Source organism: Harmonia axyridis, chromosome X (genome assembly GCF_914767665.1).
Source record: "Harmonia axyridis chromosome X, icHarAxyr1.1, whole genome shotgun sequence".
Classification (NCBI taxonomy): domain Eukaryota; kingdom Metazoa; phylum Arthropoda; class Insecta; order Coleoptera; family Coccinellidae; genus Harmonia; species Harmonia axyridis.
The window spans coordinates 6,704,568-6,719,551 of record NC_059508.1 but is presented as its reverse complement, the minus strand read 5'-3'; the positions used below and the strand labels follow the sequence as shown (position 1 = coordinate 6,719,551).

Below are 14,984 nucleotides of genomic sequence, written 5' to 3'. Positions count from 1 at the left end.
AGTGCTTTCGGCGTTGCATCACTGCAAGAGACATAACAATAGACCTAACGATCCTAATAATATAGTTGATATTAACCATCACAAACAACAATTTACATTAAAAATAAGCCAGGGATGATTCAAATATCTAGTAGAGCAACTGTATTTCTCTTGAAGTATTAGCTATAGAAAACCAGTCTTCATATATAACATAAAAAGCGCAAGTCATTTTTTCCCTGCTCAGAAGCCTCAAATTACTTATATTTATTCTCCAACATTGTTCTGCGAGAAATACTCACATCCAATACAAGTTTTTTTAATGTCAAAAAGGATTTCAATCTATTTCATTTAATTGAACGCATTTCTCATTATTGACAGGACTTGCTATTTACGAATGCAGTCGCATGAAATATTATTTGTCTTCCAGATATTCTTTCTTGAAATTATATATTATTTCGAAAAAGGATACATATAACCATCGGCTAAACTGACGCAATGTCATGAACACCAGTTATTACTAAAAGTATATATCTAGTCAATTCTGAAATGATATTCGAAATGGTATTGTTTGAAATTATAGAAAAAGTTCTGATGTAATTAAAACGAATTCATGTACTGGACCATGAGCAATATGCATTGTAGCTTATACGAAGGGGTCTCTCGCTATAATTTTAATTTCTCATTTTTACGCGCTTAAGAACTGAAAAAGATCAGCGAGTTAAAAGAGAAGTGATTCCCAAAGTGGTCCAGTTGGACCCCCGGGGGTCCACAGGAGCCTCGAAGGGGTCCATGGTGTCGTTAAGAACAATTGGGGGCCCACGAAAATTTTTCTAGTTTCGATTGTAAAGAACAAAAATATCAGCTTGACTTCACTCACCAAACTGCGTAGTGCCACAGTGTAATCCTCTAATTGTTAATATCCAATTTTATTGTGTTATTCCAAAATATTCAACGCTTTCAAATGAATTTGCAAAAATGTTATCCTTCTTTACCGAATTTAATTGTATAACCCTTTCTTGGTTTTTACGATCACCCTTTTTATAACTGAATTTCCATAAAAATATTCTGCACTCTAAATAAGTTCAGAACTGCACGGTTCCACAATGTAATCCTCGAACTGCTAATATCCAAATTTATTGTGTTTTTCCTAAATATTCATCAATTTGTTCAAATTTCAAATAATTTACTAACTGACAAAGAAACTGCAATACCCAAAAGGAGCTGTTTAAAATTTTTTTTGGTAAAACATAGATAGTACAGCAAGGAGTAAATGATTGGAATTTGCAGAAAAAACGAAGGTTCACAATTTTTTAATAAGTTTGTTAATAATGTGTTTGTTCACCGCGATTATTTATACACTCCCCGACACATTTAATATATATTTATTTAATATTCTCGGCATTGATGCAATAAGATGGTCTATTTCTTCTTGAGGGATACTATGACAATCTAACTGTACTTCATGTCTCAGAGCTGCCAAAGTCCTTGGAGGCTGGGGTAAATTTCAAAGCCTTCTACCCATGATGCCCCAAACATTCTCTATGGGCGGAAGATCGGGGGATCTGTGCGGCCATGTCAAAAGATTCACATGGGTCGCTTCAAAAAAGTTTAAACTAACTCTGGCAACATGACGTCGGGCATTATCTTGCTGAAATATTGGATTCTCGAGCCGGTTAAGGTAAGGGAGAACTTATGGCTTCACTATTTCTTGAAGTTAACGCAGTGCTGTCATGTTACCTCCAAAGACTAAAGGTAACCTACTTGCATGTGCAATAGCACCCCATGCCATAACACCTACTGTCCGGTGTACATGAAGCTCAACATCAAACTATGGTTCACGTATTTCTCCCCGACGTCGTCTAACCCTCCTTCGGCCATCATGTGCAACAAAGCAGAATCAAGATTCATCAGAAAAGACGACCTGATGCCATTCCACATTCCAATGTTGACGTTCTCTGCACCACTGTAATCGTTGCCGGCGATGCTCAATCGTCAGAGGTAACACAAGATGGGGGTCGATAATGCTGCATTCCAAAAGACCTTATCCGACGGTAAACCGTTCAGCCAGTTACAGGATGGCCTTGTTGTCCTAACCACTCATCAACCAAAGATCGAGTTGTCGCAAATCGGTCTCTAACAGCCATAAGTCTTAGACGTCGATCTTGAACTTCATTTGTGCCCCTTCGACGTCCGGTGCCTACTCTTCTTCGATTTTGGGCATTATCAAACCAAGCTTGACAACATCTCATTACAGAAGTTGGTTTTCTGTCCGTTAGCGATTTCTCGAAATGGGAACCTCGCCTCTCGTAGACCAATGATTGGATCTCTTTCAAATTCACTTAGCTGGCTATAAATTTCGCGTACACGTGCTCTAGGCATTTCAACAAAAACTAAACGTCGACTTTGGATCTCTTCGAACAGCTGGTTTGTTGAAAACTTAAAACTTGCAAAAAACCACTACAATATTCAAGTAACAATAATTGCTTACATGAAAAAACCTTTACGATTTTTTCTCCAAATTCAATCATTTACTCCTTGCTATACTATCTATGTAAAATTTTAATTTACATAGCTGCCTTCAAGTGTTGCAATTTCTTTGTCAGTTAGTATAGCTGGAATTTGCATAATGGACAAAAATGTTATCCGTCTTTATCGAATTAATTGATTTATTATGGGTCTACCGAAACCGGTAAAGCTTTGAAAGAGGTCCACGAAAAAAAGGTTTGGGAACCACTGAAATACAGCATTTATTATGCCCAAACGTATCTATTTTCCGAATTTTGAGCTAAGAATGTTCGTAAATGATTTGATACGAATCACTGATGGACAATTCAAGGTTAAAATCATTTATGTCCGACAATTCAGCTACGCAGATTAAACACATAAAAAATTTCGGAGGATAGACTAGTTGTTTCGACTTTTTTCTTGCGAAGAAATGACACGATGCACAAAATTACAACAAAGACAATTAAAGTGTCTAGATCAGGGCAAATTTTTTTTATTGAAAATTCCGTTAATTCAAGAATTCAAGAAAAAGATAGCTTTCATTCGAAGCAGACCAATTTGAAATTCCTTCTTCTGATTTAGGGATGATGATACCTAATGGCATATATTTATCTGGAAAATCGAACCTTCCCAGCATGCATTTATTATTTTCATTGAAGGTATGATTTTTTGTTTCATTAAGATTACTGTTACAAAAAAGTGACAAGTTGTATTCTGATGAAAGTAGGTATCACATTATTTTATGTTTTTCTTTCCTGTTACATCAAAGCAATAGTATTATATTTGCGAAACTAAATTTCAGTCTTCACGACAGTATGCTTTTCTATTTTTCATTCATTGACATAAATAACAAATTGATGCAGAATAAACCAAGAAAAAGTACTGTACAGTATCTTACTTAAGTACTTGAGCGTGAAACATTCTGAAGATGAATAAATGAGCATTAGAGATAAAAAAATTATCAGTTCCTTCTTGAGCAATGAATTAATAGGTAAACATATAAAATGGTTCAGTTCATAAATAGTTTACAATCATTTTATTTGTTTAAACTATCGTTTTCATGTTAACCAAATATTGACATTATTTTTCCGCTTTACGTATTTGCACCAAATTTGTCATCTTATTACCTAATACCGTTGTCAGGAGTGAATCGAACAAGTCATACTTCAATTTTCTGAATGCTCTCTAGAATCTTGAAACACGATAACCGAACAAATATCTTCATAAAACCAGCTTGTTCTACCATCCTAGGAAATCTCAATAAAAAAATAAAAGATTAAATAACGAATTTATCTGCCAACGAACTGTATTCCTCTCTAATTTGGCTAGAAAACTTTTTCTCCAAGAATTTATATTTCAGAATATTTATTCGACTTTCACTTAAATTACGTTATGGAGTGAGATTTAAATTTAGTTCATTTCATTATTTTATCCACACATTATCTTCCTCATTATTTCATTGTGCATATTTTATTCTTTGCTCGAGTTCGTTAACATATTTTGGTCGCCTTTAATCCTCTTGAAGATTATCTGAAGAATAAATCATATTAAATTTCATTATGATTTATTATTTCTTCTTTATAGAATATCTCAACACGTGAAAACAAATGTATTGATAATAAATATCAGAAAAAAACAATTTTAATAAATATCTTGAGGTATTGGTTCCTAAATCTAATTGAAATTTCAAAAATTTCTATCTATACGTGAGATAAGTAATATAGGATTCACTATCATCGTAGTGATAGGTACCTATATGGGTGTTTTCATCATTTCATGATTGTATTTCCGAAAAATGAATTTGTTTTCATATTCCACAACATAAACTGTCAAATATTTATCCTCAAACGATTCAATAATGGTAATATTGAACTAAAATAGAAGCTTTATATTCTCAAGCAGCCAAGTAATAATTTTGGCAGGCACAGTTATAGCAAAAAATAATTCTTCATAATTTTTCAAATAGATATACTTACCGAATTTCATCATTATAAATCTCCTAGTAGTTCTAGTTAAGGAAAAGTAATTATTACTTTTGTTCTGAAATAAGGATAGCATTCTTCCATAGCTTTGATGGTTATATTTCTAGTAAACCTAAATTCAAATTAGTTTAGTTTAACCAAACTGTAAGTGGAGACTTCAGTCTGTTATTTCCAGAGGTGGGTGAAAAGTACAAAAATTGAAAAACCTCTTGATTTTGAGAAATATTTATTGAAAATATTAACAATTCTGAATTTCGAATTACAAGAAGGATAAATAAAAGATAAAACTATTTATAACTGACTTAGATTGACATCTAAAAAGGATTACAATATAAATAACAAAGATATACTTATATGAAATGATATATTTTTCTATAATTTTTGACTATTAATCGTAATAATGGATGAAGCGATCCAACAAGATTCCAAACTGCAAAAATATTCCAACCCTTAATGTGGAATGAACACAATTCAAATATTTTTGTTAATATTAGTTATCAAAATATTCAGTCTCTTCTTATCAATATTATCCATTATTTCGATGACAAAATAAAAAGGCTTTTGAAAGACTCATGAAATTGTGTTGCTTTAGAATAATGTGCTGGATATATCACAATTACGAAAAACTGTAAAAATAAATATAATGCATTCACTGGGTTCAACAAACTTCGCCAATATCTGTATGAAGCAATTTTAGAAAATAAAAATATTCTCGAAATACAATGATTAGAAACTGACGTGAATAAGAAATATGTCTGGTGATACATAACCCTTGTATTTCGAAGAAATTGTCTAATTGAACATACAAGAGCTCAATCTTTATGTCTTTCAAATAAGAGTATGCCATTTCCTAATCTGTTAATTGTATATAAATAAAGTTTGACAATACTAAATTATGCAGATGTATTTGTACGTTTAGATGGTGGAATTAGGTGATCAGGCAACTTCAAGGGTAGGTCGTTTCCTTCAACTTTTACCTCAATCAAATGCATTGCTAAAGCGAACTCGTCTTCATCTAACATACCATCCTTATCTATATCGGCAAGTTTCCATATCTTACTGAGAACTGTGTTGGGTAGCTTGGACTTGACCATTTCCGCTTTGGCAGCTGTAAGTAATTATAATATTACAAGATGGCAATATTAAACAATACACGAACTAATGACGGTAGAAAATTAAAACAACTGGTTTACTCCCCCTCCCTACAATCAAGGTCACGGGTTTTTCAGATACAATTTGCTCCAATGCAAGGATGTAAGGAGTTGCACTACATTTTGATTTATAAAGGGTTATCCAATAGGAGGTTTCTTTTTGATATCGAAAAAACGAGTATATTTTAAGGGAAATCAATGGATGTTCAATTCATTGTGAAGAGGAAGGAATGCCATTAACGTTGAAAAACGCCAAAATGGCAGCCACGGCTACGATTGCAGCACCACATCCCTTTCATGAAATTCGAACAATTGTGTCTATGTAACCGGCCAATTGAAAAGTTCCAGGTCTACCATAGTAAAACAATTTTTTTTGGCACGATTCGATTTTATTATTCAACATAGTTGACTTCGAGGGCGATACAGCGATTATAGCGATCTTTTCGGTTCCATTTTTGTAGTACGATTTGTCTTTAGCTTCAAAATGGGCCTCATTTTCGGCGAGCATTTTTTTGAGGTCTGAAAACAGAAAAAAGTCGCTGGGGGCGAGATCTGGCGAATACGGTGTATGCAGAAGAAATTCGAAGCCCAATTCACGCAATTTTGTCATTGTTTTCATTGATTTGTGACACGGCGCAATGTCTTGATGAAACAGAACTTTTTTTCTTTAAATGAGGCCGTTTTTTAACGATTTCATCCTTCAAACGATCCAATAACGCTATATAATAATCGCTGTTTATGGTCTGGCACTTTTTGAGGTAATCAATGAATATAACACCTTGCGCATCCCAGGACACTGATGCCATAACCTTGCCAGCTGACTGTTGAGTTTTTTCTCACTTTGGATTCGGTTCATCGTGTGCAGTCCACTCAGCTGACTGTCGATTGGACTCCGGAGTGAAATGATGGAGCCATATTTCATCCATTGTCACATATCGACTCAAAAATTCAGGTTTATTGCATTTAAACAGCTTCAAACACTGCTCAGAATCATTAACACGTTGTTGCTTTTGATCGATTGTGAACTCGCGCGGCACCCATTTTGCACACAGCTTTCTCATGTACAAATATTCGTGAATGATATGATGTTCACGTTCAGATAATATCTTCACAATGTCTGCTATCTCGATCAACTTCACTTTATGGTCATTCAGAATTATTTTATGAACTTTTTTGATGTTTTCGTCGGTGACAGCCTCTTTTGGGCGTCCACTGCGTTCGCCGTCTTCGGTGCTCATTTCACCACGTTTAAACTTATAATGGTTGATTTTTAAACAATGATGGTTGATTTTTCTAATGCAGACCCCGGAAACTCTTCATCAAGCCAAGATTTTGCGTCAACTGTATTTTTTTCCTTCAAAAAGGAGTATTTCATCAACACACGAAATTTTTTTTCCATTTTTTCTTTAAATAACAAAAGTAGCTACACTCACAACGCAATATCTCACAAACTAATGGTCGAACTGCTGTCAAATTTTGTCACGTATCGTTTGAAGGTTGGTACTAATGAAAATTCATATGGATTTAATACTAGCACCGCCATCTGTGCATCAGACCGAGGACTTTTCAATCGGCCAAATAAGTCGTCGATAACTTCATGAATTTCATCTTTAAGATCTTTAATCGATCGCGGAGCATTGGCGTAGACCCTATCTTTCACGAGGCCCGAAGAAAAAAGTCTTCAAGGGGTTGTCAAATGTCAAAAGATGACAGATCCAAAAGTGACAGCTGTCCAGATAGTGGGCTATTCAAAATGAAACTTCCTATTGGAAAACCCTTTACATCATTCGCGATTCCATCCATTGCCCAATCTACTCCAAATCAACCAAACATGAAAACCGCAGTCCAAATTTTGGACGTTCCTTCATTCATGAGCTTACTGGAAACTACAGCAGAATTCTAAAATTTTATCTAGTTAAGTATGATGAAACGATTTTAGTGATTATTTACATATTCCAAAATTCAACCTAGTTCTTGTTCAACTTGAAATTTTCCATCAAGCTTGAAATTGTTATTATGCATCTAAACGCAAAATTTTAATTTATATTAAAACGAGTTACATATTCCAGTTTCCACTATTCATATCAGAAATTCGAATAATTTTAGAACTATGTATATATAATGCAACTCTGCAATATCCGTGCAAAAAACCAGATAGCGATTCCTTAACATTGAAGTACTTATCAATGATATTATGAAACAGCGATAAAAATATAAGACCAATATAAATTCTATTTCGTGTGAACGTTCACTCCGATAAATTTATTGTTGAATATTTCTCTTTAAAAATGCCACATTTATACTGCAGATATGATATTATCTCTTTATTTATAAAACAATTCAAAAACTGAATTAAACTGGCAGAATTCGAACTTGGATTGTATTCAGAATGAAAATTTGAAATCTCAAACTACGAAAATATTGTTAGGTTTTCTACGTGGAAACTTCATGTTGTATTGTTTTTCAAGAATAATTTTCCTAGCCTTATGCTCAAAATAAATAATACTCGTCTGTTGGCCATGAATAATTCCATAAAAATTTTGGTGAGCGAAAAACAAGGAAGCATTGTGACATACCCAATGGCAGAATTTTTTTTCAAACTAGCAACCTTCAAAATAGTGAGAGAATTGCTGCCTTTTCGGAAGATAAAAATTGAAAAAAAAAACTTTTCCCACATTCAGAAAATGCATTGGAAGGATTCCATAGATATATAATTATAAACAACAAACCAAAAGTGCAATATGCCTGTATGTATATGAACATATTTCAACATCCTCATTTTGTTCATTTCAAATACCTCGCAGAATTATATAAGCCTATACTATATATTTCCATTTAGTTCTCTAAGGCGTTTGCCATTTAAACTGACTCTGAGAGGAAATTACAATTTAAGTAGCCATTTTCATGTCCTCATAATATCAAATTACCATAAATACATTTCGTTAATGCATGAATTGTATAGAAAATTTATGGAGTACAAAATGGCAAGAAGTTTTTTTTGCGTTTTCGTAAGTTCAAACACATATTTGTCTGATTTATTAACGTAAACACAAATAATACATTGCGAAATATAAATTATATATGAGTCATAGGTGAGATTGGTCCAGATGAGAGTGGTTTCTTATAGGAAAGAATGTAATATCTGATGAAACCAAATGTCAGGTGAATTTAGTAATAAAACAATTTAGGAGTTGTGAGGTATCCAAATGCAATTTTGAGCGTAAATGAAACGATTTTGTCAATGAGAACTCGTTGATTCTTCTCAGTTGACATATTAGTTATCATAATGATGATCATTCGTTGGATATCAGCGTAAATAGAGATACTCAATACCATAACAAAAATGAATCAATTCGTAACACTGTCCTTCGAAGAATTCAAAACAAAAGACATGATGAGCACTATAGTGAATAGATACAACTGAAAATTAGAATGGGATGTGGACACACCTTTCAAAACACAATAATTCACGCTGTTCAATCAATCTGATCGGATCGCCGCTATATAAGGTCATTTTATGCATTGTTCACAAAGGGATATTGGCGATTTTATATTTTACTCATAAATAATGAGTTTTGGAGGCATCCTGACGAGCGGATGAACAGCATCTTTGACGACTTAAAATGGGATATATTCAGGAAAACCCATCTCAATTAGTTACTCATTCCAAGTAAATTACACATAGATAATAAAACCTTTTTTATTTTTTCAGGAAATTTCTATGAAAATTTAATTATCTGTTCTAGATTTCTTGCTCATTTTAGTCTTCTCAATACCAAACATGTTTCAAAATAATCAAAAGAGGCTCCAATACATATAAATCAGCATAAACATGAAATAGTTTTATATACACAATTATAATCAATTGTGTGCATTCATTCTTCAAATGGAATTCAGAAGACTACATTTTGAGAAAATAATTCCAATAGTGATGTGCTTTATTATTTAAACCCATTCCACCGAACTGTATCAGTTATAGGATATAAAATATTTTCTCTCTATAAGATTAAAAAGTTCATCAGTAGAAATATCGAACCAAATTGATGAGCGAACAAAGTCATCTCTCCCATACCAGCACATGCAAGCTAATCGGTGGTTACTGAATCAAAATAGAATACTAGCCAAAGATCTGTACTATTGAATTCCTAATGTATTAGTATGGATAATGAAACTTACCCATGCCGGTTACTTTGCCATCACCAGAGGACAACCTCTGGAAGATTTCATCGTATTCATGTCTTTTCCTTCCAACAATCCAATCCAATTCCCCAGCACCAGCATCAATACCTTCTCCTCTCTTGTAGCCGAAAGGCGATGCAGTATCTTCAACACTGTTGAAAGCTCCTCCCTTAACTGGACCTTGCGTCTCAACATTATTAGTTTCTTCCAACGGAATTTGTGCCATCAATGTAGAAATATCATCAGCCAACATACGATCAACAATCTCTAGAAGTTTAGGTTTCATTGGTTGAAATTTAGTGAAATCCATGTTGTATAACACTTCCTGCATTTTCTTCAATTCAGGAAAATCACCAGGAGATATTAAATGTTCTTTTTGAATTCTATCATATATAGTACCTAAGTTCTTGATCAAATCTTTTTTCTTTGAATCTTTTCCAAATACAGACGGCATTTCTTTTCTTAATTCGGAGATGATGTAAGCATGCACTTTGGCTAACCTTGCTCTTTTAATCAAGTCATTCAATTTTCTTAGAGCCGCATTACGGGGTAGAGATTGCAGATCCTTAAATAAATCTTGTTCTTCATCTTCAAATAATCTTCTATTCACATCATACCTCAGAGGTTGGTCCCAAAATGATCCAATATAAACTCTGGCAACTTCAGGGGTTTGTAAAACTTTTCCTAGAGACCACATAAGAGCACCATAAACCCTCATCAATTGTTGATGGTCAATCATATCTGCTTTGTTCAAAACAATTCGAATTTTATCATCATGACCACGCAAAGCTTCAATGGACCTACGAAATTCATCTGAAATGTCCAATTTATGTGCATCAAAGAGTAAAATTATCCTATCTACTCTTTCGGCAAACCATTCTAAAACTCCAGTGAAATCATATCCTCTGTCAACTCTCTGTTTTTCCCCAGATAATATTCCAGGAGTATCAATAATGGATATATTCTGTAAGACTGGAGAGTCAACTAAAGAACATTGTAGACGATTTAAAAATGCATTCCCAAATTTAGATAATGGTCTGAATTGTCGTTTTGGGTCTACGACAAGAGCATTTCCAGGTATCATACCCTCTTTCTCATCGTACATGACAGCTATAAATCTATCTGTTGTTGGTTCTGGTCCTATTCTTATCCCTGGGAAATCTCTCTCCAACAGATATTTGATGAAAGTCGTTTTACCAGTAGAATACTGACCAACTAAAAGTATCATTGGCTTTGCATCGAAATCGGAATCCTCCAATTGAGGAGAATGGAAATCGTGGAAATTGTAGCATTGTTCTAGAGGCAATAGTTTGGTTGAGTATATGTTTTTAAGGCCTTCCACTACATTGCCATAACGTTCGCTCTTAGTACTGTCTCTTTTAAGCCAACTGAACATTGTTATGTAGAAAAATAGTTCTTTTCACTTATAAAACTAACCACCCACAACTGAGTACCTCACGATGTTTGACAGTGAATGAATCTAATCATCACATAGCTCAAACAATAATGACATTTCTCGTCCACGATTACCCCCACACGTTAACCAAACTTTGGATAGTTGTCAATTCTGACATATCTCCTTTGACATCGAAACGTCAGATTTCTTAGAACTGATGTATACAAGGGTATTCCATAAAATATTGGCTCTATTAGTCCGTTGAATATATTCTTCTATTCAATTCAATAAAAACCTTTTAACCACTTTCAGTGTGTGTAGAAAAAGATTCAATTTCATTATTTTCTATTCTATTAAGATTATGACTGCTACATAACCTCATCGAAATAGATTCTAGCATACTTCCAATGAGCTCAATTTTTGCTATTATGTGCTAAATTGATTAACTTCAAACATATTCAATTGAAACCTTTCAAATATAACAACTTTATCTATTCAATAGCACTCGCATATGTTAGATAAAGACTGTTCACTCAGAAAGTATATACATACTTTCATCGTTCTAAGTAGAAACGCTCTAGGAATATAAAGAAAACTAATAATATATGTAGATTGAACGGAATTTAATGTTGTTAAAGGTTGAATGATAAAATTATAATATACAAAAAGGAAAGGAACATTCGGAAAGAGAAATATTGAAATTGAATAACACTATACAATAAAACATGCAAACATTCTGAACTCTTATGGGAGAAACAATATTATTGATCAAAATACAGTACATCAAAGAAAAAGAACTAGAGTTCATGGTTCTACTCTTTGACACGTATCAAATCTAACGACATACATCTAAAATTACAAATTCAATTTTTTATCACAGATATATTCGAAGTTTAGCCTGGAAAATTAGTGGTGACATATCGATAGAAATGGCACAATTTTTCTGTATTATAAAACAGATACATTTAATTTATGACTGGTATAGTTTGTTGAGAATATAAATAATGTGCAGCAAATTTACATTAAATACATTCGATTTCATTAAAACTAATTGCTCAAATAGTTAATATATTGCACTGGTTAATACTTCCATTGAATAATTGAAATAAACTAAGAAATATTCATCATAAAGAAACTTCAAAAGATTTATTAACTGATATTCGTACAAGAAGAACAGAAAACTGAACTGATAACCCAAAATTTATAAATTTATGACAAAGAAAATATATCAAATTTTCCTGGTTGAAAATAATTTGAATAAACAGTATTTTGGTATTTCTCATTTCAGATTTTTATACACTTCCCACCACCTCAAAGTTGCTCTCTGAAGGGAAGGTGGCTTATTGCAGATATAATTAATGAATGAGATTTTGTGGATTTTTTGGGCAACATGGTCCTTTCTCAGTAGCAAGATAAATAATTGAATCACAGAATCTCATTCATATTCTACTAGTATAAAAAAGTACTTTTTCATTGGGTATCACAAACTGAATCTGATTCAGCAATACAAATTCAACCTTATTGTTGCAAGCCAATTCATAAGTTTCAATATGTACATGATTCAATCACCAACATCACTATCATGGTCCCCTATTAAAAACAAGAATTCAAATGCCATACTTAAAAGTAGAGTTCCCAAGAGATCTCCTAAGGCTGTCAAATAAGGAATAGCTGAGTTATCAGGATCAATATTCACTTTCCACATACCTAAAATCATTACTTGAGCTATATAAAGTAACAGAACAACCTGTATCATAGCCGCTGTCAAGTAAACTAATAAGAAAATGAAAGTGAAAGATGTATGTCCTGCTTGCAGATAACTTATAGTATAAGAGAATATTAGATGTCCAGGTATAACCATCAATAAAAGCATCTGAGCTGTACTAGCATGTGAAGTTTCCTTAGTATCACAAAATGCAGCACTTGGTTTCAAACAAATTGTCATATTACTTGGAAGATGGCCCAGCCTTGCTTTCATATGAAGTTCTGTAGAAATCCTACTGGCTTGGACAGCAACCAAATTACCTCCAACACCATTTATAACCAGCTGAAATACAGCAACTCCCTTGTATTTAGCAACGGTATAGTCCAAAATTAAACCACCAACACTACTTATAATCATGGCACTCACAACTGGTGTCCACCCAGTGCAAAGAACTTGTTGGGAATACTTTTCTCTACTTGCCATCCATGCCCATATTGGTATTAATAACAAGGCAATAACTATAGATACTACACATAACCAAATATTCTTTTCTAGAGTTTTAAGGTAGAAAGACGCCAATGATGACAAACATGCCAAAGTTGTTAGGTCCCCCAAACTAGCAGCAATAGGAGTGGCAACATTATCAGGATTTATATTGAAACTTTTTGAACATAATATTACCCCTATCATGACTAAACCTAGTATAAAACTAGCACCAAGTGCTGTTACTACACTGGATGCACAAAGTAAAAGTACATGTTCAATATTAATACCTCCATTTGGCATCCATGCAAGTAACACTGCTGCAATTGATGCTAAAAAGCCCACAACTGTAGCTTGACAGAGGATTAATGATAGATTTCCAACAATCAGATTTAATTTCATCTTTGGATTATCAAAATGTCCAATATTTGCGTGGGTAGACAGTCGTGATGCCAAAGTCATTTCCAGATTACCTTTTAAACCTAAAAGTGCTGGCACTAGTATATAAACTTCAGACACTTCTTGATATACTGGCCAATGTTGCACTTTATCAAGTAATAAACTTGCAGCTACCATACCAAATCCAGCAAGGATGAAAGGTATGAACATCTGTACGGAAGTAGCCCATAATGATTCTTTTACATCTGGTACTTCAATTTCTAACTCTCCTCCGTTGAGTAGCTGACAAGTGTCCGATGTTTCTTCATACTCTTCCTCATCCTGAAATAATTTAAATCATGAAGTAAATCTTAATTAGTATTAAGTACAGATCCTCACAACAGGATTATCATCTTCCAATGTGGGATTTTCTTCGAGCATAGTATCAGGTGAATCTGTTTCTTTTGAACTCTTAACTCTTCTCCTTCTTCTCAGATTCTCCAGGACCATGGTAAATTGTTTATTTTCAAAACAATGCTCTGTTTGAAGACTGGGAGCATTCTGATATTTTACTTATGCCACTCCTGCCAATGCCAAGATATATCTGGATCACAGCTTGTTTTTGTTACTATAATAATTATAGATTGCATCGTTTTATCAAGTGCATTTCGATGATAATACGGTTTCACAAATTTCACACGATTATTGATGAAGTGTTCATATATAAAAGAGTAAAGGATAAGTTGATTTTTTTTTATTTCTTCAAATGAATTGTGTATATTAGGGAACACGTAATCCGTACTCTTGTAAAAATAAAGGAGTTTGGATGTGTGTATTCGTGTCACTCACTTTCTGATTAATTTCAAACGTGTATTTACTTTACCGTCAGCTGATCCACACGGAATGCACGTCTTTGCTTGTTAATATTTTTTTGGGCATGGTTAAAAATTTTGAACCAACTTCATGTCTATTTCAACATGGATTGCATTGGTCAACTTAAAAATCTCAGAATTACTTAAAATTAATGCATAATTGATATATTTCCATTCCCGGTCAAAAACCGAAACAATCTGGTGGTGAAAACCTAACGGATCGTTAAAAATATAAGATTGAAAACTCTTTAAAACCTCAGCTAAGAATGTATTGAGTGTATTGTTTCTGATATTTCTTTTTTAACCGAAGGAATACCTATTTGATGCAGAATAACTGAATGAATTAAATGATTC

At 33.4% G+C, this 14,984-nt stretch overlaps 2 protein-coding genes across 3 annotated transcripts; both read right to left on the bottom strand.

Moving 5' to 3' along the window:
• Positions 1 to 4,675: 4,675 nt before the first annotated feature.
• On the bottom strand, positions 4,676 to 11,320 carry LOC123686374 (EH domain-containing protein 1). The gene is made up of 2 exons (XM_045626450.1): positions 9,794 to 11,320; positions 4,676 to 5,574 (listed from the first exon to the last, which is right to left on the bottom strand). The coding sequence occupies exons 1-2, from the start codon at positions 11,190 to 11,192 to the stop codon at positions 5,360 to 5,362; spliced, it is 1,614 nt and encodes a 537-aa protein (XP_045482406.1). The 5' UTR covers positions 11,193 to 11,320; the 3' UTR covers positions 4,676 to 5,359.
• Positions 11,321 to 11,796: 476 nt separating this feature from the next.
• On the bottom strand, positions 11,797 to 14,693 carry LOC123686373 (solute carrier family 41 member 1-like). Of its 2 annotated transcripts, none has more exons than XM_045626449.1 (2): positions 14,161 to 14,693; positions 11,797 to 14,100 (listed from the first exon to the last, which is right to left on the bottom strand). In XM_045626449.1, the coding sequence occupies exons 1-2, from the start codon at positions 14,266 to 14,268 to the stop codon at positions 12,754 to 12,756; spliced, it is 1,455 nt and encodes a 484-aa protein (XP_045482405.1). In that variant the 5' UTR covers positions 14,269 to 14,693; the 3' UTR covers positions 11,797 to 12,753. The 2 variants fall into 2 exon arrangements, with proteins under 2 accessions (XP_045482405.1, XP_045482404.1); XM_045626448.1 differs by having other exon boundaries at positions 14,158 to 14,685.
• Positions 14,694 to 14,984: the final 291 nt, after the last annotated feature.